Source organism: Conger conger, chromosome 13 (assembly GCF_963514075.1).
Source record: "Conger conger chromosome 13, fConCon1.1, whole genome shotgun sequence".
Lineage (NCBI taxonomy): Eukaryota > Metazoa > Chordata > Actinopteri > Anguilliformes > Congridae > Conger > Conger conger.
The window spans coordinates 40,861,499-40,887,114 of record NC_083772.1 but is presented as its reverse complement, the minus strand read 5'-3'; the positions used below and the strand labels follow the sequence as shown (position 1 = coordinate 40,887,114).

The window sequence follows — 25,616 nt, the reverse complement described above, 5'->3', positions numbered from 1 at the left end:
TATCACAGCGGGGATCCGCGGGCGGTGGAGGATAGGCCCTATCACAGCGGGGCTCTGTGGGCGGTGGAGGATAGGCCCTATCACAGCGGGGCCTATGGTTGGTGGAGGATAGGCCCCTATCACAGCGGGGATCCGCGGGCGGTGGAGGATAGGCCCCTATCACAGCGGGGCTCTGTGGGCGGTGGAGGATAGGCCCTATCACAGCGGGGCTCCACGGGCGGTGGAGGATAGGCCCTATCACAGCAGGGCTCTGTGGGCGGTGGAGGATAGGCCCTATCACAGCAGGGCTCTGTGGGCGGTGGAGGATAGGCCCTATCACAGCGGGGCCTATGGTTGGTGGAGGATAGGCCCCTATCACAGCGGGGCCTATGGGCGGTGGAGGATAGGCCCTATCACAGCGGGGCTCTGTGGGCGGTGGAGGATAGGCCCTATCACAGCGGGGCTCTGTGGGCGGTGGAGGATAGGCCCCTATCACAGCGGGGCTCCGCGGGCGGTGGAGGATAGGCCCCTATCACAGCGGGGCTCCGCGGGGGCTCACCTCTCTTCCTCTTGAGCTTGCGGCGGCGCTGCTTGTTGACGAAGCAGGCAGCCAGCGTGCTGAAGAGGACGGCCGCCGCCAGGAAGCAGATGGTGGCCACGATGCCCGCCACCACCGGCCGCGCCAGGCCCTCGTCCGCCATCTCTGGGGCAGAGAACAAATCTGGAGAGGGACAGGAAACAGGGCGTCAGGGAAGAATGCCTGAATGATGGGACTCCTTTTTAAAGAATCCTGTGCTGACTGTGAACAAATCTTCTTTCAAATGAACAATTTTTCCCTTTTTTTGCTAAATATTAGTATAGAAGACTTTGTCCACTTGATTACATTATTACTAAATTTAGTCATACGCATATGGTGTCCTGTATTATCATTATTATTGTGATTATTATTAAGAATCACAATAATAATAACAACAACAACTGCCATTTGTATAGCACTTTTGTATAGAGTGAGAAAGTGACAATGATTCTTTGCCAATGAAACTGGAGTTGGAGAAGGTGACAATGATTTTTTGCCAATTAAACTGGGGGATGATTACAGGTTGAGAGAGCCAGGTTATCCAGGACACCAGGGAACCCCCTAATCCTTGTCATGAATGGGGTGGCCTGTAGCGTAGTGGTTAAGGAAATGACTGGGACACGCAAGGTCAGTGGTTCTAATCCCAGTGTAGCCACAATAAGATCCGCACAGCCGTTGGGCTCTTGAGCAAGGCCCTTAACCCTGCATTGCTCCAGGGGAGGATTGTCTCCTGCTTAGTCTAATCAACTGTACATCGCTCTGGATAAGAGCGTCTGCCAAATGCCAATAATGTAATAAATGCCATGGAACCTCTAATGACCACGGTGAGTCAGGCCCTCAGTTTAATGTCTCATCATTACATTACATTACATTACATTATTGGCATTTGGCAGACGCTCTTATCCAGAGCGATGTACAGACTCATCATCAGATGGCATCTCCTACAGCACAGTGTCCCCATGGCAACACTGGGGCATTGGGGTTTATTTGACGAGAAGGAAGACAGCACCCTACTGGCCCACCAACACCACTTCCAACTACAACTTGGCTTTAATAAGAGGTCTCCCATCCATGTATTAACCAGGCCCACACCTGCTAGGCTTCAGCCATTCTGCAGGAGCAGGGTGCCTGGTGGCACTGTATCACAACTGGTTGCTGGAATACATGTTTTATTCACGAAAATGAAACAAAAAGAACAACTGGCTCCACCGCCTCAAATTCATTTTCTTTTGAAGCATTAAAAGCATACTTCAATAACAACACAGGCTGCTACAAGAAGGGAGAACACACTGTGCTGAAGATTTATTCATTTACGTAACGCCTTTAAATGTAAATAAATGTATGGCCAGCAGGAGGCAGCAGAGAACTGAATAAAAAATCTGTAATTGCCTTTGCTGCAGAGATATACATACTAAAGTAAATTGTTCTCCATGCCTTATTTTTAGCAATTGCACTGCAGAACAATAGCGCAGAATTGCTGCATTTAAGGTGCCATTGTCTCTCCCAAAGAAAAGGCACACGGTGTACTGTCCAGCGTTAAAGAAGTTTAGCTCAGCTTTGGTTCAACACTGTGCGTTTTGCTGTGCGTGCGCTGTCAGTATCAGTTTTAATCGCTCATTGTCCTTTTAAACAGCAGGACCTTGAATCCCGGATTTCAGACTCACCTGTACTCGACACACCCACGATGTTACTGTTCTCACTGACCACGTTCTCCATGACCGCCGTCACCCGAAACTCGTACCACGAATCCTGCAAAAAAACCAACCGGGTCAGGGGGAGACGTGTCACAGACTCACACCCCATTCATCATGCAGAGCGATTAACCTTCCAGCTCGCAGAAAGCCAGGATCGTATCTGATAGAATCTCTTCGTTTTTTCACACACATAAGTAAGAATGCAGTATCTTGAGAGCAATGTATTGTATTGTTATGTAGTTTCCTATAATTGGAATGGAGGGAGGGAAAAGATAAGTCTTACTAATATACTGATGTAATTTCACTACATGGTATTCTATTTAGCAGGACAGGTCGGATGAGGTGAAGTACACATAGGATTGATTGCACATTTCATTACATTATATTTGGCAGACGCTTCTATCCAAAGCGCTGTACATAAAGAGTGTAAACCAAGGTCAGAGGACAAACTACACAACAGGTCGGGGGAGGAACAATCCACACAGGATTGATTGTACTTTAAGGCCATGGACATAAGTCTAGTATACAAGGTAGATAGGCCAGGTCTGCAAGTAATAAGTTCTGGAACTACAGTACCAAGACAAATACAATTTGAGCAGTCTGAGATTAAGTATTTTGGTAACGGGGAAACCATTACAAAAACAGAACCAAAAAAACATTTATTTTTATTTAAAACATTTTTTGGGGGGGTCTCGTAGATACTTCAGTATTGTGCCAATTTTGCCATAATCACCACTTTGAGCCAGGCCAATCTCACACTGTTTTCATAACCTGGGCTGAGTAGGGCTTATCCATAATTTGTATGTTGACTCTCACGATGCCTCTTCCAGTCAGTTACTAACCAAATTCCTCCCCATTTCTTTTGCTATTTGCGGGTTAGGCACTTTGTAAAGCAATCTTTTTGCACAATTTGACACACTACAGCACACTTTTCATGAGTCTATAGCACAAATCATAGTTTGTTCATCTTTCCGCAGAGAATACCTCCTCTCAGCATCTTAAGGAGGTATGGAGTTTGGAAACAAGTTAGGGAACATCAGATGAGCTTTGGGAGAAAGGCTGAAGTAATCCTGCTCTATTAATGGCAGGTAAAAAAATGATTGCACCGTCATAACTGCATTGTAGTACTTTGTACTACAACAACTGTCACAACTGTCATATTATGTAACTGACACCCAAACCAGGATTGAATATCTGTTTGCAATGACAACTGTGAGGGTGATTGTGCACAACCTTTATACTGCATATAAAGGATTATACATGCTTAAAATGTGGAATAGCTCCAACACCAACACAGCAAACCAATATTCCTACTCTTACGACACACCCGTGAATCATCCACTGCAAAGTGTAGATGACTGAAGGAAACCATTTATAGTGAACGTCCTGTTCAATAGACGCAACATTTGAATCGAACAAAACATTCTGTCTGTTAAATAAGCCCAGTGCCGAATGCCGCGTTCACTGTTTTACAGACAATAGGTAAAGTGACAAGGCGAGACAAAGCTGAATTGCTGTTCTCATCATCAAAACAATCTTATATTCCCATGTTTCATTTTCATCCAAACAAAGATAGCATTTCAATTGTACAAAATGTCAATTGTCCTCTTCATTCTTCTGTATCCGGGAAATAAGCGAAGTCTTTTGATGGCGGGTGAAAGTGACAGGAAAGAAAAAGAAACCTGCCTTGCGGAAGGGGCCATGGGCTTCTAGAATATTCTACATGACACGCATTTGAAGTGTCACTTCACATCAGACCACGTTCATCACATTATATATGGCATAAGTACAGTTCAATGCAATAGTGTCAGGACAGTTTTTCTGGTTTGGTTGTTTTTCCTTTGCACAAATCAAATTTTTATTGGAAATCAAACAATGTCTATGAGGCAAATTTCAGAATGTCTCCATTATTAATTACTTTTGCTTAACATATATTGAACGGTATTACAACAATGCCATTCATTGAGTTAAGTCCCCATATTCCAAGTCAGCATAAGTGTTGTGAGAGATACTAGCAGTGTTCGATGACTACACTGAGTATGTGACCCATGGACATCAATAAGGCTCATGGTGTGATCCTATGAGACGCTCTGCCAAGCTTTTACCACAACTTGTTTGCCAGAGCTTTGGCCTTCAGGTTCCTTTTGTGCGTAGAACATCATGTTCAATGGGGTTTAAATTTGGTGACTGAATGGGCCTTGTCAAACCACCCTTTCTTCCTGATAAACTCCTGGTTAAGTTTGTTGTATGTTTCAGGCCGTTGTCTTGCTGCTTGGTGAACGTCCGTCCAATGGGTTTGGTGGCATTTCTCTGGACACTAGTGGACAACGTGCTTCAGTAGACTGCAGCTGCCATTGCATTGCTGTCACTGCTCACATCACCAATAAATGGTAATTGGTAAATGGTTGGAATTTATATAGCGCCATTATCCAAAGCGCTGTACAACTGATCCGGAGCTTTTGGGGGTTGGGTATCTTGCTCAGGGACACTTCGACACACCCAGGGAGGGATCGAACCAGTGACCCTCTGATTGCTTTTACCGCCTGAGCCAATGTTGCCCCATAAAGACCACTGTGATTGACATTACAGCTGCTGGATATTTCGGTGGTAAAGCCGAACACAGATACATAAGAGACTTATATATGCTTTTATTACCCTCAGGTGTCAATAACTCTTATCAGTGTCTATTACTACTACTGAGACGTTTATCTGTACAGTAGGTTAACTACACTAGTAAACAATAGTTAATGTGTTTGTTAATTAACTATTAACGTATAATCCTATGATTTGCTAATGTAAAAATATTCAGGTAACTAATACAACCGTTAGTAGTCAACAAATACATGAACAAATGAGAAGTTAATTTTATGCTTTATGAATGCATTTGTACTGTATGTCAACAAATTCATGTTAACAACTACAGTAGTTCATCTATTGCCATTGGTGTAAAGGGTGACCAGTTTATCTGTGTCTGTTTATCACAGTTTATCTTTGTCTTAAGTGTCCCTGAAACTTGTTTCCTCATCTCATCAGGCTCATTTGCTGTATTTCTTTTTTTTTGGCACTGATGAGAGATTTACATCTGGAAGTGCATCCTCTATAATCTGCTTCTCTGGGCTTCCGACACTCAGTGTCCTGCTGCAGACACTGGGGACCGTTAGTAATTACCAGAACTGACAATTGAAGATTTTCCTTCACAGCTCTTATAATCACACTGTCATCACTTTCTGATGGCTTCTGCAGATGGCCTGATTGCTGGTGCTTCCTTAACCAGTAGTCGGTTTCTTTAGGACGTTCCATAGGCTACTGTGGCCTTTGGACTACACAAACGTTCTGCGATAGCTCGAATCGATGCCTTACTCTACTACTGATGACTTACAGTCCTTTCATCCTCACCACAGCTTTTCATAGATTGCTGTGCTCAGTTCTCCCTCCTCTGCAGTATCCATGTCTTGTCTCAGTTAGTTCATGAAGTAGACTCAACAAACACATTCAAGCCCTGTCACTCAAAGCTTTGCATTTATAAATAGAGTAATACAGTGAGTGTGTGGAATTTGTTCCTATATGTATGCAGATTTGTAATAGGGGGACTTGAGTCATTGAATGCGATGATTGTAATACAGTTCAATATCTGTTGAACTATATTACACACAAACACATGAAACAAAAACAGACACTGCAAATTTTGACTCAGTCATTGTTTGTTTCTGAAAAACAAATTTGATTATTACAGAGGAAAAACAAACCAACAGTCCAAATATTTTTGCATTTAACTTCATGTCATTTGCTGGGCTACGGGGCTTGGCAACCCAACAGGGGTCAGCAACCCTGGTCCTGGAATAGCCGCAGGTGTGCTGGTTTTTATTTTCATCTTAAAATCACAACTGATTCAGACCCAAGAAACAAGATGATGTGAGTTTACTGCTTTCATTGATCAATTCAGTGCTGAGTAACAATGAAGGCCAGCACGCCCTGCGGCTCTCCAGGACCAGGAGTGAGGACCCCAGCACACCCTGCGGCTCTCCAGGACCAGGAGTGAGGACCCCAGCACACCCTGCGGCTCTCCAGGACCAGGGTTGCCAATGCCTGGGCTAGGTGTTCAGGCTGACCACTTCACCTTTACCTGGACAAGGTCTTTGACCAGCAGCTCAGTCTCTCCAGCTGGGATTGCATCATCCAAGACATCCCACCTCTCCCCCAGGCGGAACTCCATGATGTAATGGTTGATCGGTGACGTGTGATTGGCTGGAGGGAGCCATGTCAGCAGAACTCCCTGTTGCGTCCGATTGGCTGTGAGGCACCTTGGTGGGGTAAGTAGCACCAGTGTTTCAGGGGTACTTATCGGGAAAACTGCGGGCGACAGAGAAACCACACGCTTACAAACCGGAATCTGTCGGAGACACAAGGTTAACATGCAACACAAGCCACACTTTATGTAACCGGACATTATACTTTTGATCATCATATACATTAAAAACCAGGGACCAATCATCACAATTAAATTAAAATTGGCTTGTACATAGACTAAAAACACAGGTGATCTTTTATGGTGAACACACAACAATGTGACAAGTATTTAAACGTAATACATAAGAAGGAAGACACACACCCCATCTTTACTGAGGTTCTGACCGTCGAAGAATACAAATGAAAATCTCTAAGCTCTAATTATTTATTATTGTATCAAGAAAACCAAACCAAACGAGACCTTCGATTTATAAGGTTCAAACAGACATTTAGATGTTTATAGGGCAATTTCACAGGATTTTGATACATTTTGTACATTCAGAGTACTTTTAGGGTGTCTGTCATTTTGATCTATGAACAACTACCCTGCATTTCAGTTTTGTGAAAAGATGTGAAATCTTTGAAGCCCATTATCTCAAAACTACACAGACAGAACCTTCTAATTCCAAGGTCACGCAATGCTTCGACAATGTATGCCCTCGTCAGGGTTCTCAGAGTAGCTATCACCAAAAAAGGCGAATGTTGAGCAAACATAGGCGCAGGGTTGACTGAACGGAGGCGTTCAGAGACAGACGCGGGGGGAAGGCGAAGGCAGAGAAGCGCACCCACCTAGCGTGTTCACAGTGACGACCTCGCTGAAGGGGCCCGTGCCCAGCTTGTTCTGAGCCAGGACGCTGAACTGGTACGCCGTCTCGGGCTCCAGACCCTGCACCTGCAGCCAGTTCCTCGCCCCGGGCACGGCCACCGAGCGCCAGTCGTGCGGCCCGAACTGCGCCCGCTTCACCCTGTGAGGCCCGGGACACCCCCGCCGGATCACGTCATCATGTCGGGGACCGGAGCGACAGTCTTCACCGCTATTGACTTACACTTTATTAGGCACTTATTACACTTATTGGTCTTTTGCTGCTGTAGCCTATCCACTTAGAGGACTACTACTCCTGGACTACCTCACGAATCAGTCCGAGGACCACGCCTACCGGTTAAGCAGGCAAACTCCTCGACTACGTTACTAATCAGTCCAGGAATTTGCCTACTTAAGCAGTAGGTGTGGTCCGCAGATTGCCCTGCTTCAAAGTGCCACAGTATTATAGAACATCAAGTTTGGGAGCTGCAAAAACGATGCCAATTGTTCATTATTTTTCAGCGACGGTGGAGTGTTTCAGAAGTTTCCGTGACTTTTCAGCAACATTCCAGGTAGAAAATATTTTCAAGCGTTTTCATTTTCAAGCATTTAAAGTTTGTCGAAACCCTGGGAAACATCATCAACTCAAAAGTTTTGGCAACGCCCGATGTTCCAAGACCAGCATACAGGCACCCTTCTGCGTACCGAGAGAGACTTATCACGTCTTCCAAAGCATTGGCGTGCGAAAAATAAAAAGACATGCAGACAGGAAACAGTTTCTCACCGCAAATACGTTCGCCGCATTCCGAGCAGACCTGGAAGGAACTCTGCCACAGGACCCGGCACCTTAGCATTCAAAGCGAGCGACCTGCACTTTCAAACGCTGACGGGGAACGCGGTGAATTCCTGATACCATTTCACAGAGAAGGAGCGCAAGGCATCCCATCTGTTACACCTCCGCCGGAGTAATAATACGATTTATATTCCCATATTCATCGCCGCCGTCCCCCGCCCACGCGCTCATGCATTATTAAACGGGGCGACCGTTGACTTTGCGCGCGAGAGCCGCGCGCGGACAAATAAGTGCCACGCGTCCCGTTTATATACTGCGTGTCGCGGGGCGATTTATGTTTGCTATTACGCCGCGATGAAGTCAGCGGCGAGAAATGAGTTATGGCCGCCGGCCGCGTACTTCCAGCTAATGCTTCAGCCTTATCTGCGCCCGCCGCGGCCTTTTCCGACAAGCAATGGGTCCTAGATGGTAATCAAAGGGCCATTTTACATTACGGAGCGATCCCGCTACGTGTAAACACGGATACCGCGTAGCGCGTGATGAAGGGCGGTTAGACTGCGGCGGGAGACGCTTATGAGAGGCTTCCGAGGAAGGAGAACGCTATTTCATACGCCTTTCCGTTCGTCATATTTCACGCGCACATCAAATAAATAATTCATGCGAAATAAATACAGAGAATGTCTGAATGACTGAACGACCTGAACAATAGGCTAAGGGGACTCTGAAGTGATATTCGATGCTATGCAGTAAACTCAAACTTGTGTGAGGCAGCACGATATTTTATATATTGTTTAGTTCCCCGCACTCACGTACTGAGGCTGATTTTCAATAAATAACTTGTAATGTATATATTCATATTAGATGTAGCTACACATTAATTTATACACTTACTGCATAAACTAAAGTGGAGTCACTATTCAGTCACATTGCCTTCAGATTATTCAAAACATCAATTTATTAAAACAGACATATTGTAATTATGAAAAATAGAAACAAATACTGAATATATTAAAAAGTGGCCTACTGAATGGTTGTGCATTCCTTTAGAAAATCTTACAAAGGAGCTGTGTAGCACATGATGACATCGCAGACACAAAGTGTTTCCAACCAATCAATATTTAATAACGGAATTCGACCACCTGTGGTCTTAAAGAAAACTCAAGATAGGTAAGATTTCTATGTGTTTTCATGGATGAAGATTGAATACAATGTTTGTACGTTGGTCTGCTATTCACCAAATGAAACTTTGATTAACTGAATTTTTCTCTACCTATGTTTTTTGAAACCACAGATGACTCCATACTGTTGGCCTGTACTGGCAGTACATAAGTTCTGTAAAGCTGATGAAAGGCACTTATTAATGCAGCCCAATGCTATATTTGTTATTTACTGTAGAGTGTGTATTACAAATGATTTATTACTCAATGCTCAGGGAAGGCTAATTGTAAAACGAGACGGATAGGCACACAAAGGGAGGAACAACTGCAGCAAATCAGAGAGCTTACTGTCACTGTACTCTATAGAATACATCAAAACCCCCACGTGCGAACGCATTTCTTATGCTTTCTGAATACTCTTTGACAACCAAGGCATTACAGTCAAGAATACATCGTAACTAACTGCAGTCCCTGGCTGGCAGTAATGAATTCCATCTCTGATGTGGGTTGTTTTTGTATAGAAATGCATTTAGAGAGTTAATGATGAATAAGTTAAATGCTGAAAGGCCAGATGAAGACTATATAGGAGTGTAGACGTCAACCAAACAGCAGTGCTATTTTGAGTGACAAGGTGAAATACGCTGGAAAGGACAGTAAGCCCTACACTTTGTAGCAATCACGAACGGTGAGAGACAACGGTGCTGTGAGACTCCCGTGTTTCATGAAGTTTGAAAGAGACATTTAAAGGAAAGGTCCTTGTTAGAAATGTCCAAGATATTGGACAAGATGTTAAACTGATGTGCTAACAGTCAAGGCAGCCCTGGCTATATGCAAAAACGTTTAATTCGGTTTTCAGACACAATGTCATGATATTTCAGCACAGTCAACATTTATTTTTCATTATGGTTTAATGCTTATCTGTATTTGAAACAACATCTGCACCCCCCCGACACACACACACACACACACACACACACACACACACACATATGCACACCCACCCCATTAAAATAATTGCTTTCATAATTATTGTGTTTCAAATTTATTTTGAATATACTTCAAATATCAAGAGGCAATTTTTGTTTCCTGTTCTACCAATCTTCTCATAAAAACATCTGGCCAATCCCCTGGAGTTCTTTTATTCACATGCCATTTCCTGTTCTAACACACAGCATGGGGTGTCTGCTTGCGTCCTGTGTGGTCATTTTCAGTCTGGCGGCAGACTCCGCCCACTCCTCCACATCGCAGTCGGCTCCAATCAGAAAGAGGCAAATGTGTGTCATCACCAGCACCTCTGAGTCTTTGTCACTGCACCTGTTCCCCCGACGATGAATAACCACACACACACACACACACACACACACACACACACACAGCACACACGCACACACACAGCACACACACACGCACACAGGCCCACACAGCACACACATGCACACTCTCACACACACACAGCACTCACACAAACGCACGCACGCGCACACACCCACACACACACACTCACACACATACACACGCACGCACGCACACACACACTCTCACACACACAAGCATACTCACACACACACACACTCACACACGCGCACACACACGCACGCACACACAGCACACACACACACACGCACACACAGCACACACACACGGACACAGGCACACACAGCACACACACGCACACTCTCACACACACACAGCACTCACACACATGCATGCACGCACACACACGCACACACATACACACGCACGCACGCACACACACACTCTCACACACACACAAGCATACTCACACACAGCACACACACTCTCTCTCACACACACACACACAGAGGCACACTCACACTCACACAAAGCACACTCACACACTCTCTCACACACAGACACAAACACACTCTCTCTCTCACACACACACACACACACACACACACACACACACTCTCTCTCTCACACACACACACTCTCACACACAGCACTCACACAAACCACAAACACACACACACAGCACACAGCAACAGTAACATCTATAAACTCCCAGTAATTAACTGCTTGGAAAGACAGAGAAATCCTTTTTGTGTCCTAATGAGAATGTCACATCCAATCAGCTTCGATATAGGCCTTTTTTTAAATGAAGTTACAAATGAGTACTTGTGACTTAAAGGTCATGCCCAGCAGGGAAGATTATTTTATCAAAAGCCACTTGGAGAATGAATCATTCAGAAATGAGGTGACTCACATCAGTACATGCAGTTAACCTGACATCCGGAGGTTTGAACAAAAAGTGAGATCAGACAATTAAGCCTATCAAATTCAGATATACAATGTATTGGCAATCAACCCACCATTCAAATATACAACAGTCTGGTCACTAAGTTACTATGCCTCCTGGTAGGTGACATCAGATCACTTTTATAACAATTACTGTAATACTGTGAAAACAAATGAAAATATAATTACTTTCATAGAGACATACAGGGCTCATCATGTGCTTTGGTTTCTATAACCATTCAAAACACAGTGAAATCTTAGTCATGTTTCTGATTTATTACCAATTACGGTATACACTGCATTCTACAAGCTGGCTTGTTTTAGTTCATCACTAGCTTTATAATATTGCATACACAATGCAATCATATCATTCCACTGAAGAGGCTATGTAGAACACCCTGTAATAGGTTGAATTTCACCAAACACGTCAGCTCCAAATAAACCCTGATTTAAAGAAATGTGTTGATATGCATAGCTCCCTCGCCCATCTCCCATGAATAAAAAACCTGGTCAGGATCGTATAGGGGAGAAACAGGGGCATACACGTGACAGTGGGATTCCGTGGGATGGAATTTGTTAGAGCTCTAAGGCTCTACGGATTCACAATTGTAGCTCCTGGCGAATTGATAAGAGAGAAGATAGAGGGAGGGGGAGAAGGGTGAATTTCAGCCAATCCGCTGCAGTACTTCCCACCATTTTCCTTGTTATAGGCCCACTCGCTTGCTTATAAAATGCTAAATGCTAATGGCTTAAAATGAGCAAAAAGACGAAGATATGGTACAGTGGTATTATAGCATTTTATACCACGGTCTGGGTCAATACTTGGTTCTGATTGGATGCTAGGTGGTACAGCATAATCCTTCAGGGTTTGGCAGGTAGTCCAGGTCAGGCCTAATCACCGTTCTAAATTCATACCCTGGCGAACCGATCTATGTAACCATAGCAACATATTGAAACTGTAACAAGCCTGGTAATTTAAAATAAATTTGTAACTAAATTATAGGCTACCACTGTAAGAAAGTAACTTCAAAACAATGGATAGTTTTCACATTCATTTTAACTTATTTGAAGAATATCATAATTTTGAAGGATGGGATGTGGCAGAGAATAAAGAAATTGATACTGTCTGTTCTGGCTCCACGGTGGTGGAACGAACTCCCCGTTGAGGTCAGAACTGAAGAATCTCTCCCCACCTTCAAGCGCAAGCTGAAGACACATCTCTTCAAGCAGCACCTCTCCCCATCCCTCCCTACCTCCCTGTGAACCTTAATTGTTGTCTCTGTGACTTGCTTTGTGTATCAGTATTTTTAGTTAGCTAGGTAAGCAGTGTTTGGATAGTGAACTTTTGCTCTGTTGTTTGTTTCTTTGTAAAAAAGACCTCTAGGGTCTTTCAGCGAACTTATCCCTGGTTATGGGTATGCACTTTGTTGTACGTCGCTCTGGATATGAGCGTCTGCCAAATGCCAATAATGTAATGCAATGTAATGTAATGTAATGAGAAGATAAGAGAAAAAATGAACGGAAACCGGGACAGGAAATTGACATCCGAAGACCTTCAAGAAGGATGAGATAAATACCAAAAAGTCAACAAAATGGGAAGTTAAAACACTTAAAGTCTTCATCATAAACAAATAAACACTGATTTTGAGAATAACTCTGCGGATATGCTGAATGAGACCTTGCTTGAGTTTTATGCCTCGGTCCAGTCCACTAAGCCAGGGGGTGAGTACAGTGTGGCTACCCTGATGAGGACTGGGATCAACCGGCATCTTACAAAATTCAATATCATAAATGATAAAGCATTCCAGTCCAGCACTGCCCTTTTTAAGGCCATCCTGAAACGCTACCGGAAAAGTGTCCATCATCCTCGTATAATGGAGGCGGACCTTGTGAAAATCCGAAATTTGGCTGCACTGTCTCTCGATAGAGGCATGGTGAGAAAGGTCTCATCTGATGTACAGCTTTGCTTTGCACGGCAGGGCAGAGAAGGCAACCGAGACCTAACGCAACCATCTTGTTCTTCTGCACGACCATGACGGGGTCGAGTACGTCAGCCTGGCGCACAATCCTCAGACAAAAAATAACCTAGACCAGAACAGAACCGATAAAGAGAGCCTATGAGGTTTCATGTTTGCCTTGCCAAACCTGGGGGACCCCCTGTATCCAGTCTCAAGTTTAAAGAAGCATGTCTCAAAGGTTTCCAGATGACGCCAAAGCCTTCCATCTCCATACAAAGCACATACCGGAGTCCAAATGCCGCTCAAGGGTGGAAGACCCAAGGTGTAATGGGAGCCAATTACCTGGGGAACATGCTGAACTATAAGTGAAGAGGTAGTAAGATATTTAGGCTTCACCGTCAAAGCTGACAGGCCGTAACTATCGTCTCTCTACCCTACTTCTCCCCAAATTAATTAGCGATAACTTCATTTCTTATTTCCAGGTGGACGGTCCCTCCAGGATCTATACGAACCACAGCCTACAGAGAACTGCTGCGGGCCAGCTCTCCAACGTGGGGCTGGAAAGTCGCCAAATAATGTCGGTGACAGGACAAAGATGTGAGAAAAAAGTTTCTTTTGAGGGCAAAAAAATATTAACGACCCTGGCTTATATTTTCATCTTTGGTGAAAGACCATGGTATAAGAGGAATAATCCACTCTGAGTTTTTACATTTCTCAGGCTTTACAGTGAATGGCTACAGTTAAACAAAAATCCGGTATAGGAGTTTCCCGCCTTCAGACAAGCTATTTTTAAAGGTCTTTCACGGCCTGAGAAATACTTATTTTACTCGGTGATGTATGTTCCCTTTCTCCTGACCTCTCCATCACCGCAGAGGTCAACAAGAGTCAAAGGAAGAAAAAGGTCCCAGCCTGACATTCCTATTTGAGCGAGGAAAGACTGATACAAATATCAAACCTCCCGGCCCCTCGGGCGCACTCCGATCCGCTCGACGAATCCCAGCTGTGAGATACCCTCATGAAGTATTCAGCTGCCCAATTTGTTCTCACTCTGTGCCCTTCTAACACACTGCCGGGCAGACATGAATGTTGCAGTGGAGGAAACGATTGCTGCTTCGAGAGGACACTTTGACCTTTGACCTCCTCAGTAAAGTGCGGAGTAAGTGCAGAAGCTTTGAGGCTTGACTGTGTCAGCGAGAGGGGAAAACTTGGCTTTGGTAGTCCAGCAAATGCCACTCCCAACAGACACATATACACACACACACACACCTACAAAAACACCCACGCCCACCCCCACACGCATACACACACGCAAAGGCACACACACACATCCATCCACACCCACACACACACACACACACACACACACAAATCAATCAATCATGTCCTCATCTTCAACCCAATCAACACTGACCTACAATCAGCTCCTAATAACACATTAGGAGAAAAATTTTAATAATTGCCTACAAAGTCGATTTACTCAAGTTGAAATGGGGCGGCCTGTAGCGTAGTGGTTAAGGTAAATGACTGGGACACGGAAGGTCAGTGGTTCTAATCCTGGTGTAGCCACTATAAGATCCGCACAGCCGTTGGGCCCTTGAGCAAGGCCCTTAACCCTGCACTGCCCCAGGGGAGGATTGTCTCCTGCTTAGTCTAATCAACTGTACGTCGCTCTGGAGCGTCTGCCAAATGCCAATAATGTAATGTAATGTAATGAGATGAAAAAATTTGTTGCTAATGGTTAACTAATTATATGTTATCCTATGGTTTGCTAATGTATAAATATTCATGTAACTAGTACATTAGTTAGTAGGGTAAATACATGAACAAAAGAAAACATTGACTAATGTTGTTGTTAACAACTACATTAGTTAATGCCAATTCATGTACCTTATTGTAGTATGACCAAGTCTTCTTTTGAACAGCTGTTTGGAGCTTGTTTCTAAATACAGAGGTTTGTGTTTGGAGTCTGTCACCATGGATGCTATGGATGAACGATGACTGAACAGTATACATGCGTGACATGCTAGCCTCATACAGCAATACATACTCTAATTTTCTTCTAATTAAAGCCACGTCAAACGCCACAATGGGAGTAATAATTTTTATACATCCTGTTGTTTTCAATTTTATAGAGCCCAAAAAAAAAACCTTCTGAAATTACAATATGGCCGATGTCAACTGTTGCTTAAAAAGAAATTCAATTCTCTTTCTGCCGGAAGCAATAGCCGACTGATAACTGTGTCTTTTATGGCACGTGAGGAGGGGGCTTGACCTAGCCTTTAAGTCATGAGCGTGTGTTATGATTTTGAATGGGGGCAGAGCTTGGGAAGTGCAAGCTAATTATACACAATGGCACAACATTTTCTCATTGTAAAAAGGTTCTTCATACACACAGTGATGCAGAACAATCCCCCTGTCAGGCGTATTGCTATGATAATGTAATAATGTTTGATAATGCCACTCCAGGAATATTTTCATACACATCTCTGTAATGGCCCAGAAGTGTTGAGGCGGACAGTAGGCCTTTATCTGAACGACTGCGACCCTGTACAGGCATAGCAAATGAAAAATCTTGGGGCACCTTCACATGGTTAAAATCCAAGAACCCTAATTCAGTACATTTTCTATAACAAAGTACTATAAAATTTGTACACAGTCCACATAGTGTGTGGCACATTTTAAGGGAATGAAAGTAGCCACTGTGGAACGATTAAGGCATTTATTATATATTCTGTATGCTATTATGCTGTAATGTGATACACATCTCGTATTTATTTTTTGCAATAACAATACCTTGTATAAAAGGTCATATAATGAACAGAGTGCCAGATAAAAACATACATTTCCAGAATGTTGGGAATGATTCTGCTTAGATTTATATTTGGTTGTGAGACAATTTGACAATTTTATTTTATTGGTTGTGAGAACATTCCCCTTTGATAATTTTATTTCTCAAAGTTCTGCCAGTCACCAAAAAAACGTTGCGGGCATGTTGATTGGAAACATTTCCGAATGGCTTATATTTAGACATAAACCACCCCAAATGCAGTGTAAGAATCTTTTCAATTAAAGTATTGAAAGTGTAACAATTTTAACATACCTGATAAAACTGGCATGAATCACCATACAAAATTCATCCTTTATTTTAACTTTGAAAAACATTCTAAGGCTACAATTTTCCTAAAGACCGAAGGAGAATTTTCCAAGGACATCCAGGAAAAAGGAGCGATGAGCATGCAGGGAGAGTCTTCTTTTTTTTCCCCTTCACAACCAGCTTATTGTTGAGAAAGTTAGAAAGAATCTTGTCAGAATCCACGCTGACGGTACATTCAATTAGCAGTGACTAAATTTTGCACAAGGACGCCAGAAGCCAGAACAGATTCTTGCTAGCACATTTTACGAAATCCACACCCACCCCAAAAACCTCCCCCTCCCACTCCCACCGATGCCCCAGGCTAACAGAAACAGGTACACAATTAGGAAAGAAGAGGAAAAGCGAAGCATGCTGGGGTGACTCACACGGGGCCGTACCAGACTGAAAACGTCTGCTCGAATCCGCCGTCGTATCCCGGCTCCCACGAGACGTTGGCGGTGGTGGTGGAGACGGAGACGTGGATGTTGTTGGGGGCGTGTGGGCTTGTGCCTGTCGGAGAGAGGGGCTGGTTCAGGGATAGAGCTCATGTAGCCTCAACGTCTCACAGAACACTGCAAAAGATATCTGTCTTAACAAGCGTTTTTAGTCTTAGAATAATAATAAATAATAAGACTTAAGACTTTTCTTTCTCTCAAGTAGAAAATGTTAGTTTGTATTAAGTTATTGTTTGCTTGAGAAGTGAATGTTCCTATTTCATTGGCAAATCTTGAATCTTGAATCTTGAGTCAAAACTGTTTTACCTCATTGGCAATAACTGTACTTATTTAGCAAAAACGTAAAAGGTCTCAATACATTTGTTATTTATTACATTTCTATACTATTATTGTTATTTTTCGGTCTTTGCAGTGAAGGGGTGATTCTTTTAAACGACACAATTAAAAACGATTAATCAAACAGCCCTCGCCCTCGACCTCCGCAGCGCAACGCGGGGGCCGCTCGATCAGCGTCCCCGGGTGATGGATGCGCGTGGCGTGTGCTGGACGGGGGGGGACGGGGGGGTGGACAGGGGGTGGACGGGGGGTGGACGGGGGGGCGTACCGATGACCAGGAGGCGCGTGCTGGCAGTGATGCTGGTGACCACGTTGGTGGCGACGCACTCCCACTCCCCGTGGTCCTCCTTGCTGAGGGCGGTGAACTGCAGGCTCCCGCTCGGCAGGACGTTGTGCTGGCTTCGGCTGGGCTTCCCCACCTGGGTCAGGGGCGAGGGGGCAGGCGGGTGGGTACCACGCGCGCTCCGGACCGCGGGGGAAACGGCCGGCCGCTGGACCGGAGCGGGCCGCCTCGCGTTTCATCGCTCATTTTTAGCCCCCTGATAACGCCCTTCAGATCTGCTTTGAAATGCAGTTCCCCACAACTAACCGTAGAAGGGGTACCATGAATTGCAAAAAAGATAACAAGATTAAAGGTACAATAGGTAATTTTGGACTTCTAACGGTAAAGAGAGAAATTGCCAACACTGTTTATCCCACCCCTTCTCTGTGAATGCGCTGAAGTTGAAACGCCATTGGCTTTGGCAGTTGAAACCCATTTTCAACCAATGAGCTTGAATTATATTGTACAGCTATCGATGTTTTGGTACAAAGGGCCGGCCCGCCAACTGCATATTATGAAACCCGAATTTAAGGACTATAAACACAGGCAGAGGGTGAGTCAACATGTCACGGAGCCTTTTTCAATGATAAGAAGGGATTTACAATGATCTTACCCATTGTACCTTTAACTAATTAACTAATTAATTCTCCAAGGGGTAGTAGAATTTTCAAAAAATTGTAAGTGATTAAATGTATAGGGGTACTAAGAATTGGGAAAAAATGGGTAGTCTAGTATGACAGGGCTGAACAGCCAACATTCTTCATTAAACTTTCAACAGTATCCTAAACCTTCAGGACCTATCCTGACATTGTTAGCTACATCAGAGCTATACTACTGCCCCCGGTGGTGGAGATGGGTGTCTTGCAGATGGAGAGATGAGGTGCGTTAACACGGATCTCGTTCGGGGAGCCTACTTTTCTCCACACGATGGTTGGGATTTCGGGGTCTCCGGACGCAGCGCAGGGGATCACCAGCTCCCTCCCGGCCTCCTGCCGGTACTCTCCCCCAGGACGGACGTTGAAATAGGGGGGATCCTGAGGGGTCATCAGAAGTAGAGATGTGGTCACCATTACGGAGATGTCACGGCTGCAAATCCCTGAAGGAGCTGGACCGTTTTTACACGGCGGCCATTTTAAATTAGTTCTAATTAACTCGAACCCACCACAAGAAGTTATAAAATAAAGACCATTCTCTGAACGTCCACTACTAATTCTACAGCCGAAGGGAGCCAAGTCTAAACTGCAAAGAGTTACAAGCTTGGCTTAAATGTTAAGTTTTCCCTCCATATTAACACAAACTGGATGCTGGATTAACATATATTTAGGGTATGAACCAGACCTGGGTAAAGTACATAATTGTTCCTGGATATAAACAATTTTCTAGGCTTTACTGAGCTTGTCTGGCGTATTGAAATACTCTCACAAAGTGCAAACTGGTCCTCTTGGTTGGCTCAATTGCTCCAGGCAAGGCAATCAAACACACAAAAGTATTTGAATCCAAAACAATTACATATTTGACCCACGTCTGGTATAAACCCATGATGCTCTTTGTTGTATTGTCCCAAGAACTGGCTGAGGCATAGACTCGAAGGTCATCAAGTCAAGGGTTCCTACTGAGGCTCAAATCAGTAGATGCCCTTGATCAAAGTAGACACCAGATCATCAAACTGGAGACCAGGGATCATCAAGTCTGTCCCTCGAATCCAAATCTTGCCCTGCTTCTCTTTTCTCCTGGGTAATTAGTGCTACTGGTTGGCCAGACTCTCTCCCAGGTAAAGGAAGGGTGGAAAACCAGCAGTTCTGTGTGAGGTGCAGATCCCTGATCTAGGCCCTCCCAGGTCCGACAAAGAGGCAGAACAGAAGCGAAGGTAAACCCCAGACCCGGCTGTACCTTTAGCACCAGGGTGGCTGGGGGTGACTGCCCCATGGTGCCCAGGATGTTGTAAGGCACACAGGTGTAGGTGCCGAGGGAGTCCTCCGTCACCTCCTCCACTCGAATGCTCCCGTCCTCCTGCTGGCTCCAGCCCGGGTACTGTGGGGGTGGGCGGGGGAGACTTCACTTAAAGGTCCCGTATTGAGGAAAATTACTATTTCCCTCGCTATATCGATTATAAAGGAGTTGAAGGTGCTATAAAAAATGTTGTGAAAGTATGAAAACGCACAGCTCCCAAATAAATCCGCACAATCTGTATGAAGAAGATGCGCATTTAAACGGGTCGTTTGGACTTCCCTGAAGTGGTGACATCACGACTTTACGCTTGTTAGCTTCAGCGTGGCCCACAAAAATGCCAGCCAATCAGAACAGAGGTTCATTCATATCAATGAGCCTTAAAGACACAGTCACTAAAATAACCTGCTCTTGGTAAAGCTCATGATAGACGCAGGAGAATGGACATGAACTGTTTTTGCTATTAAAACAACACAAACGTCTTCATATGGATTTCAGGACCTAAAATAAAACACTGGAAAGGTGTAAAATATGGGACCTTTAGCATAACATACAGAGGTGAACAGGCTGTTCAGCCCAATGATACTCTGCATTTTCATTACATTACATCACATCTTATCCAGAGTGACGTACAGTTGATTAGACTAAGCAGGAGACAATCCTCCCCTGGAGCAATGCAGGGTTAAGGGCCTTGCTCAAGGGCCCAACGGCTGTGCGGATCTTATTGTGGCGACACCACTTGCGTGTCCCACTCATGTACCTTAACTACTACGCCACAGGCCATCCCCGTAGTGTTGTGGGTCCTTCCAGTAGAGTGTATCTAACGCTTAGTTTACTTTATTTTGTTGAATGTAACAGTGCAATTACTCCTAAAGTAAGAGGGAGGAGAAGGCCTGGGAGGAACTTGAAACCTCGAGCCACAAAAAAAGCCCTATAAAATTTGCCCTTTCCAACAGAGTGATTTGCTCAACAGGTTGGATAATCATACCCGACTGTCTTGCAGTCACACTTGAAAGCTATATGAAAACATTGGAGGTTTTAGGACATTAGATGACTAAAAATATCATAACATAAATGGAAAAAAATTCAAATGTATGCAAATATAGAAGAAATCTCCCAGGCTGTAGAAGTCACATTCCGTGTTTTTCCCTAATTAGTGTTTTCTGTTCCAGGTCACATACTTCCACGTCATTGTCTGTTCTGTAGTTCTCACCTCATTCAAATCTCACCTGCGTTGCATTACCATTGTCACACCCCGTGCTGCGTTCTATCTTGCGGTGTCGGTTTCATGTTATGTTGTGTCCTAACACCACTCCATTCATTCATTTCACCTGTTTGCAATTCCCTCACCTCCATTCTCACACCTGATTGTAATGTAAATGTAAATGTGATTGTCATTTCAGTTTAGTTCACCTGCATATATATACTTGTATGTCCGCTCCATTGCTTTGCTAGATTGTTATGTGTTACACGCATTCTCTCAAGCGGTTTCCTGATCGTCTGCTCTGTGTATCAACCTATTTCTGGATGAGGAGACTTCTGATTTCTGAACGCCGATTCTGTCCCTTAAACCCCTTGGATTGCTACTCTGTGTACGGACCCTTCGCCCGTGACCGCAACCACGCAATTGCCAACCTCCACCGTTATTGTTTGCCAGCGATTGAACTCTTGCCACATACAGATTGCCTTTGGAAGGTGATATATATCGGTTTGATATATCTGATTGTGTAAGCTGTGGAGAACATAGTAATCATGAACAACACTTTATCTGCAATTTACTATCTTAAAAGATGTTAATTTCAGCAACTGTTAAAACCAACACATATTTCTCACACTAAAGAGATGTAATCTCAATATGACTTCCAGAATAAGTAAGTACTGTATTTCTAAGGGTAAGGATAAGTACCATTCATGCTCTGTTAGAATCGCAACTAATATACTACTAGTATAGGGATAATATTTAATTAAGAAAATAAATTAATATTCCCTCTGGCGGACTGACCTTCTCGACTCTAAGCGGGTATCCATCTTTCTCCCATTTGACCAACGTCACCGGTGGATTGGCGTCTGCTGGGCAGCGTATGAATCCTGGCAGTTTTCTCGGGACGTAGATGACAGGTGGCATGTTCACAACTCTGGCAGGATCTGAAGGAAAAATGGTAGTTCAAACACAGCAAGAAACAAGCAGGAAAAATGTTCAATGTAACGTGTTTTAACATTGGTCAGAGCATACGGGGAAAAACTGTCAGTCTTAAGACGGAACAAGGAAACAGAAAATTGTCAAAACGCTAAATCGCGCAAACAGGAAGATGTAACATCAGTGAAAATGTGGGAGAGAGCAACCATAGATAATAAATATGTTTCAAAATCGTACAAAAAATCTGTGAGACACATTTACAAGTGAGTGTCCCCGCAACAATGAAGGGAAGCACAAATCCAACAAAACATGTCAGGTGTAGCACGGCAAGCGTGTGCAGTAACTCGGCCTAAAAAATTTAGCTGACACAAGCGCTCGCCGGAGTTGCCCACGAAATGCCTTTCAGATTAAATAGACCTGGAAGGGTTTGCTTTTGTTGCTGCATTTGTGCGTGTGCACTGTGCAAGCATGAAATCTCCTCTGAAATCAGCGTCGGGACCGTCCGCCGGAGAAAGGACGGCTTCCGATCGCAGAATAAAGCGTAGGAGACGAGACAGGTTTACAGGGACGTCAGTCCGCGGAGAGCCGATCCAGAACTGCGGTTACGCATGCGATTTGGATCACATCGATCTACTTGTATGACACGATTCGCTTGATTAAAGCTATGAAAGACAGCCTAATCCCCAGGTCTAATTAAAGACCCAGCTCGCCGTTGCCAAGAGCCTTTCTGGAAACGTGTGAAAAAAATCTAATTATACTTATGTTAATTATGAACTTTTAAATTTGCACTACTCCCTGAGCTTTTGCTGACCCACTTAAATATTCACACTCACACCGCGGCGGAGAGGCGAGCTTATCCCAGAAAAGTAACTGACGAGCCGCATTCAAAATAGCATACGGGCTACCGGCTAGGTCACATTTCTTCTTTTTACAATTTTTACTATTACTATTCACACTAAGTGCCTTGAACAGCCGTTATACGTAGAAGTGATGCAATCCAAGCCTAGGCCACGCCCCGACATGGCACCGCTCTGTTTAAAGAAGGACGAGAAGCGGAAGACACCCGCAGGAGCAATCCGTCAAGGCCTCCTCGACACTCCCAAATCGAAACATAATTAGTAAGCGGGGCGGAAAGGACTGACTTCAGCAGAAGGACGGCGGGAGCGAAGCGTTAACGACTTTGTGCGGAGCGCGGCGGTATTTAGTGTGGAGTCTTGGCAGGTAGGCGCACTCCACGGTGAAGTGTGGGCACGGTCGCTCTCCTGAATCTCCTCATTATTACCGAGCGAACGCCGCCCGGCTACATTTCCCTTTGATTAGTTTCGTCTCCAGCCCCGGCCTTCTGATCTGAGAACAAACCCGTCTGTTTAACCCTTTGAAGAGTACTGTAGGTTATTTTGGAATGTTTTTTTTTTCTTCTTCAAATCATTAGTCAGTGTTTTAGAACTCCATTGCCTCCAATTCCCAGCAGCGATTATTACATCAGCGTTATAATGTTCAGTTAAGAACATTCTAATCAAATAATTTGTGATCTTACACTTAAAATGGTTTAGTCATTCCGAGAGCAAAAATGTGCCAACAGCTAATGAATATTGTCCCAAGTTTTCATGAGAAAGACAATTGTTTTACAACTTAAAAAATTACGATTTCAAAGCAGCAATACATCAATGAGTAGTCTGAATTATCACTCACTAGACATTGTTCTACAAATGTATTCATATCCATAACAACAATGAATTGTTATATACTGTAATATATATGGTAAGTTTCTTGTGTACGAATATAAATCTCTCATATTTGGTTTTCATTTTTTATCCCATGCATCCCACGTTTCCACAAAAGTGTACCCTGATATGCTCAGAATTGTAGCATAGCGACAGTGCTGCTTTTGGGGGAGGGGGCTTTGGAGCATTAAGGGCAGAAGATCAAATCAAACCTGCATCCCTCTGCTTCACAGGCAAGTCGCCAAACAAGAGCTGCAAAATGACCAGAATCCTGCAGATATGCTGATCCAGAAGGCCTAATCTCAGGTCGCTTATATGCTAAAGGCTCTTCACAACTTAGTACAAGTCCAGGGAGACTCCATTTTATGGAGGTTGAACAATGAGGAGACAGGTCAGGTCTGGGAGGGGGTGTGGCTTATGGTAGCCTGGATACCACGTTTAATGTCAAACTGCCTGCACATTACAGCCGGGAACTCAGTCATCTCAACAAGTTCAAATCACTCAATCCAATTATCCGCAAACACTTTCAATTCTACTGCGACAGAAATGCATTTGAAGGTCGCATCCCGTTTAAGAAAAAGATAAATAGCTGTTGATTGGACGTACAATAATCGCAGCGCTTACTGAAGAAAGCGGCGTTAATTACGCGGCGTCTGACGAGAGGCTCCCTCGGATTTATGACAGGGAGACAAAAGGGACGGCGGGGAGCTCTGCCGCGGACGGCCGCCGGGCTCAAGGTCGCCGTTTCCATTCCGCGCAGCCGCTCCAGGGACAAAGGGCCATTCCAATCTGCAGCCCTGGAGCGGGGCACGGCGGGGTTAGCGGGAATACGCGGCTGCGGCTAATACCCCCCCCTCCCTCCCCCCCTCCGCGCCCCGGGACCAGAACCGGAATTGGCACAGAGACCGCGGTGACCGGGCCGGATTTGATGCCGGCTCCCGCTCTGAATACCGAAATGGGCTGTAATTGCACCCCAGTCTTTTCCTATACTTTGACCTTCGCCGTCTGTCCGCGCGGTATCAGAGAACGCGCAAAGCAAAGAGCGATGTTGTTCCATTTGGCAAAGCTAGCTGGCATGCGGGAGATTGCGGTTGTGAGATGGTGGAGCACGTTAAGACATTAAGACGACCGAATAATACTGGTTCCAGTTACTCTTTTAGCTGTATGCATTTTGCATTGAAGCACAGAAGCAGCAGTTGTTATTTAGGCAACACAAACAACACATTTCGCTTCATATTCATTATGCGCGAACTTACATTCTTAATTCGGCAAATAATTGAACCAATTATATAATTAAGATCTGAGGCTGGAATAAAAGTCAGCACACACACAGCCCTCCACGGCACTGAGTCTGAGACCGCTGCCCCTGCTTTAGAGGAAGCAGCAGGCCGACCGTCGCCATGCTAGGCTAGGTGTGCTAACAGCGCGCCCTTGACCAAGGCACGGGCCTCAGACCTGGAGTTCTTCCCCCCGGGGGCTGCCCACTGCTCCTAAGTAACTAGGATGGGTCAAATACAGAGGATACATTACCCCACTTGGTTCAGTAAATTATATAATAAAAGTATATAAAAGGGTGGCCTGTAGCGTAGAGGTTCAATCCCTGGTGTTGCCACAGAAAGATCCACGCAGCCGTTGGGCCCTTGAGCAAGGCCCTTAACCCTGCATTACTCCAGGGGAGGATTGTTTCCTGATGAGTCTAATCAACTGTATGTCGCTCTGGATAACAGCGTCTGCCAAATGCCAATAATGTAATGTAATGTAATGTAATGTAATGTATATCTTGAATGGAAATGAACGGAGCGCAGAGAAGTGTTTCTGCGGCGGGGGCACTCACATTGGACGGTCAGGTGTGCTGACGCGGTCGGGGCGTGGCCCAGGCTGTTGCTCGGGCTGCAGGTGTATCTCCCAGCATCCTCTGGTTTCACCCGGAAGATGATGAGGGTTCCATCGATCAGAATCCGCACTCTCAGCTTCAGGTCACTGCCGGGCAGAGAAACAGGGCGTATGTTAGCAACACGCACCGTAGATAAGGAAAAAAATGTATTTTAAAAGTTTG

The 25,616-nt window shown here is 44.6% G+C and overlaps 1 protein-coding gene across 1 annotated transcript in view; it reads right to left on the bottom strand.

The window, feature by feature from the left end:
- Positions 1-25,616, bottom strand: part of igsf9ba (immunoglobulin superfamily, member 9Ba) — a 122,683-nt gene that overhangs the window by 20,126 nt on the left and 76,941 nt on the right. The window contains exons 7-16 of the mRNA XM_061218032.1: positions 25,395-25,540; positions 21,702-21,844; positions 19,643-19,783; positions 18,667-18,786; positions 17,699-17,849; positions 17,026-17,149; positions 7,327-7,502; positions 6,374-6,600; positions 2,221-2,305; positions 539-700 (exon numbers count right to left, since the gene is read on the bottom strand). Of these exons, the coding sequence (XP_061074016.1) occupies positions 539-700; positions 2,221-2,305; positions 6,374-6,600; positions 7,327-7,502; positions 17,026-17,149; positions 17,699-17,849; positions 18,667-18,786; positions 19,643-19,783; positions 21,702-21,844; positions 25,395-25,540 (1,475 nt within the window). The remainder of the gene's footprint in view (positions 1-538; positions 701-2,220; positions 2,306-6,373; positions 6,601-7,326; positions 7,503-17,025; positions 17,150-17,698; positions 17,850-18,666; positions 18,787-19,642; positions 19,784-21,701; positions 21,845-25,394; positions 25,541-25,616) is intronic.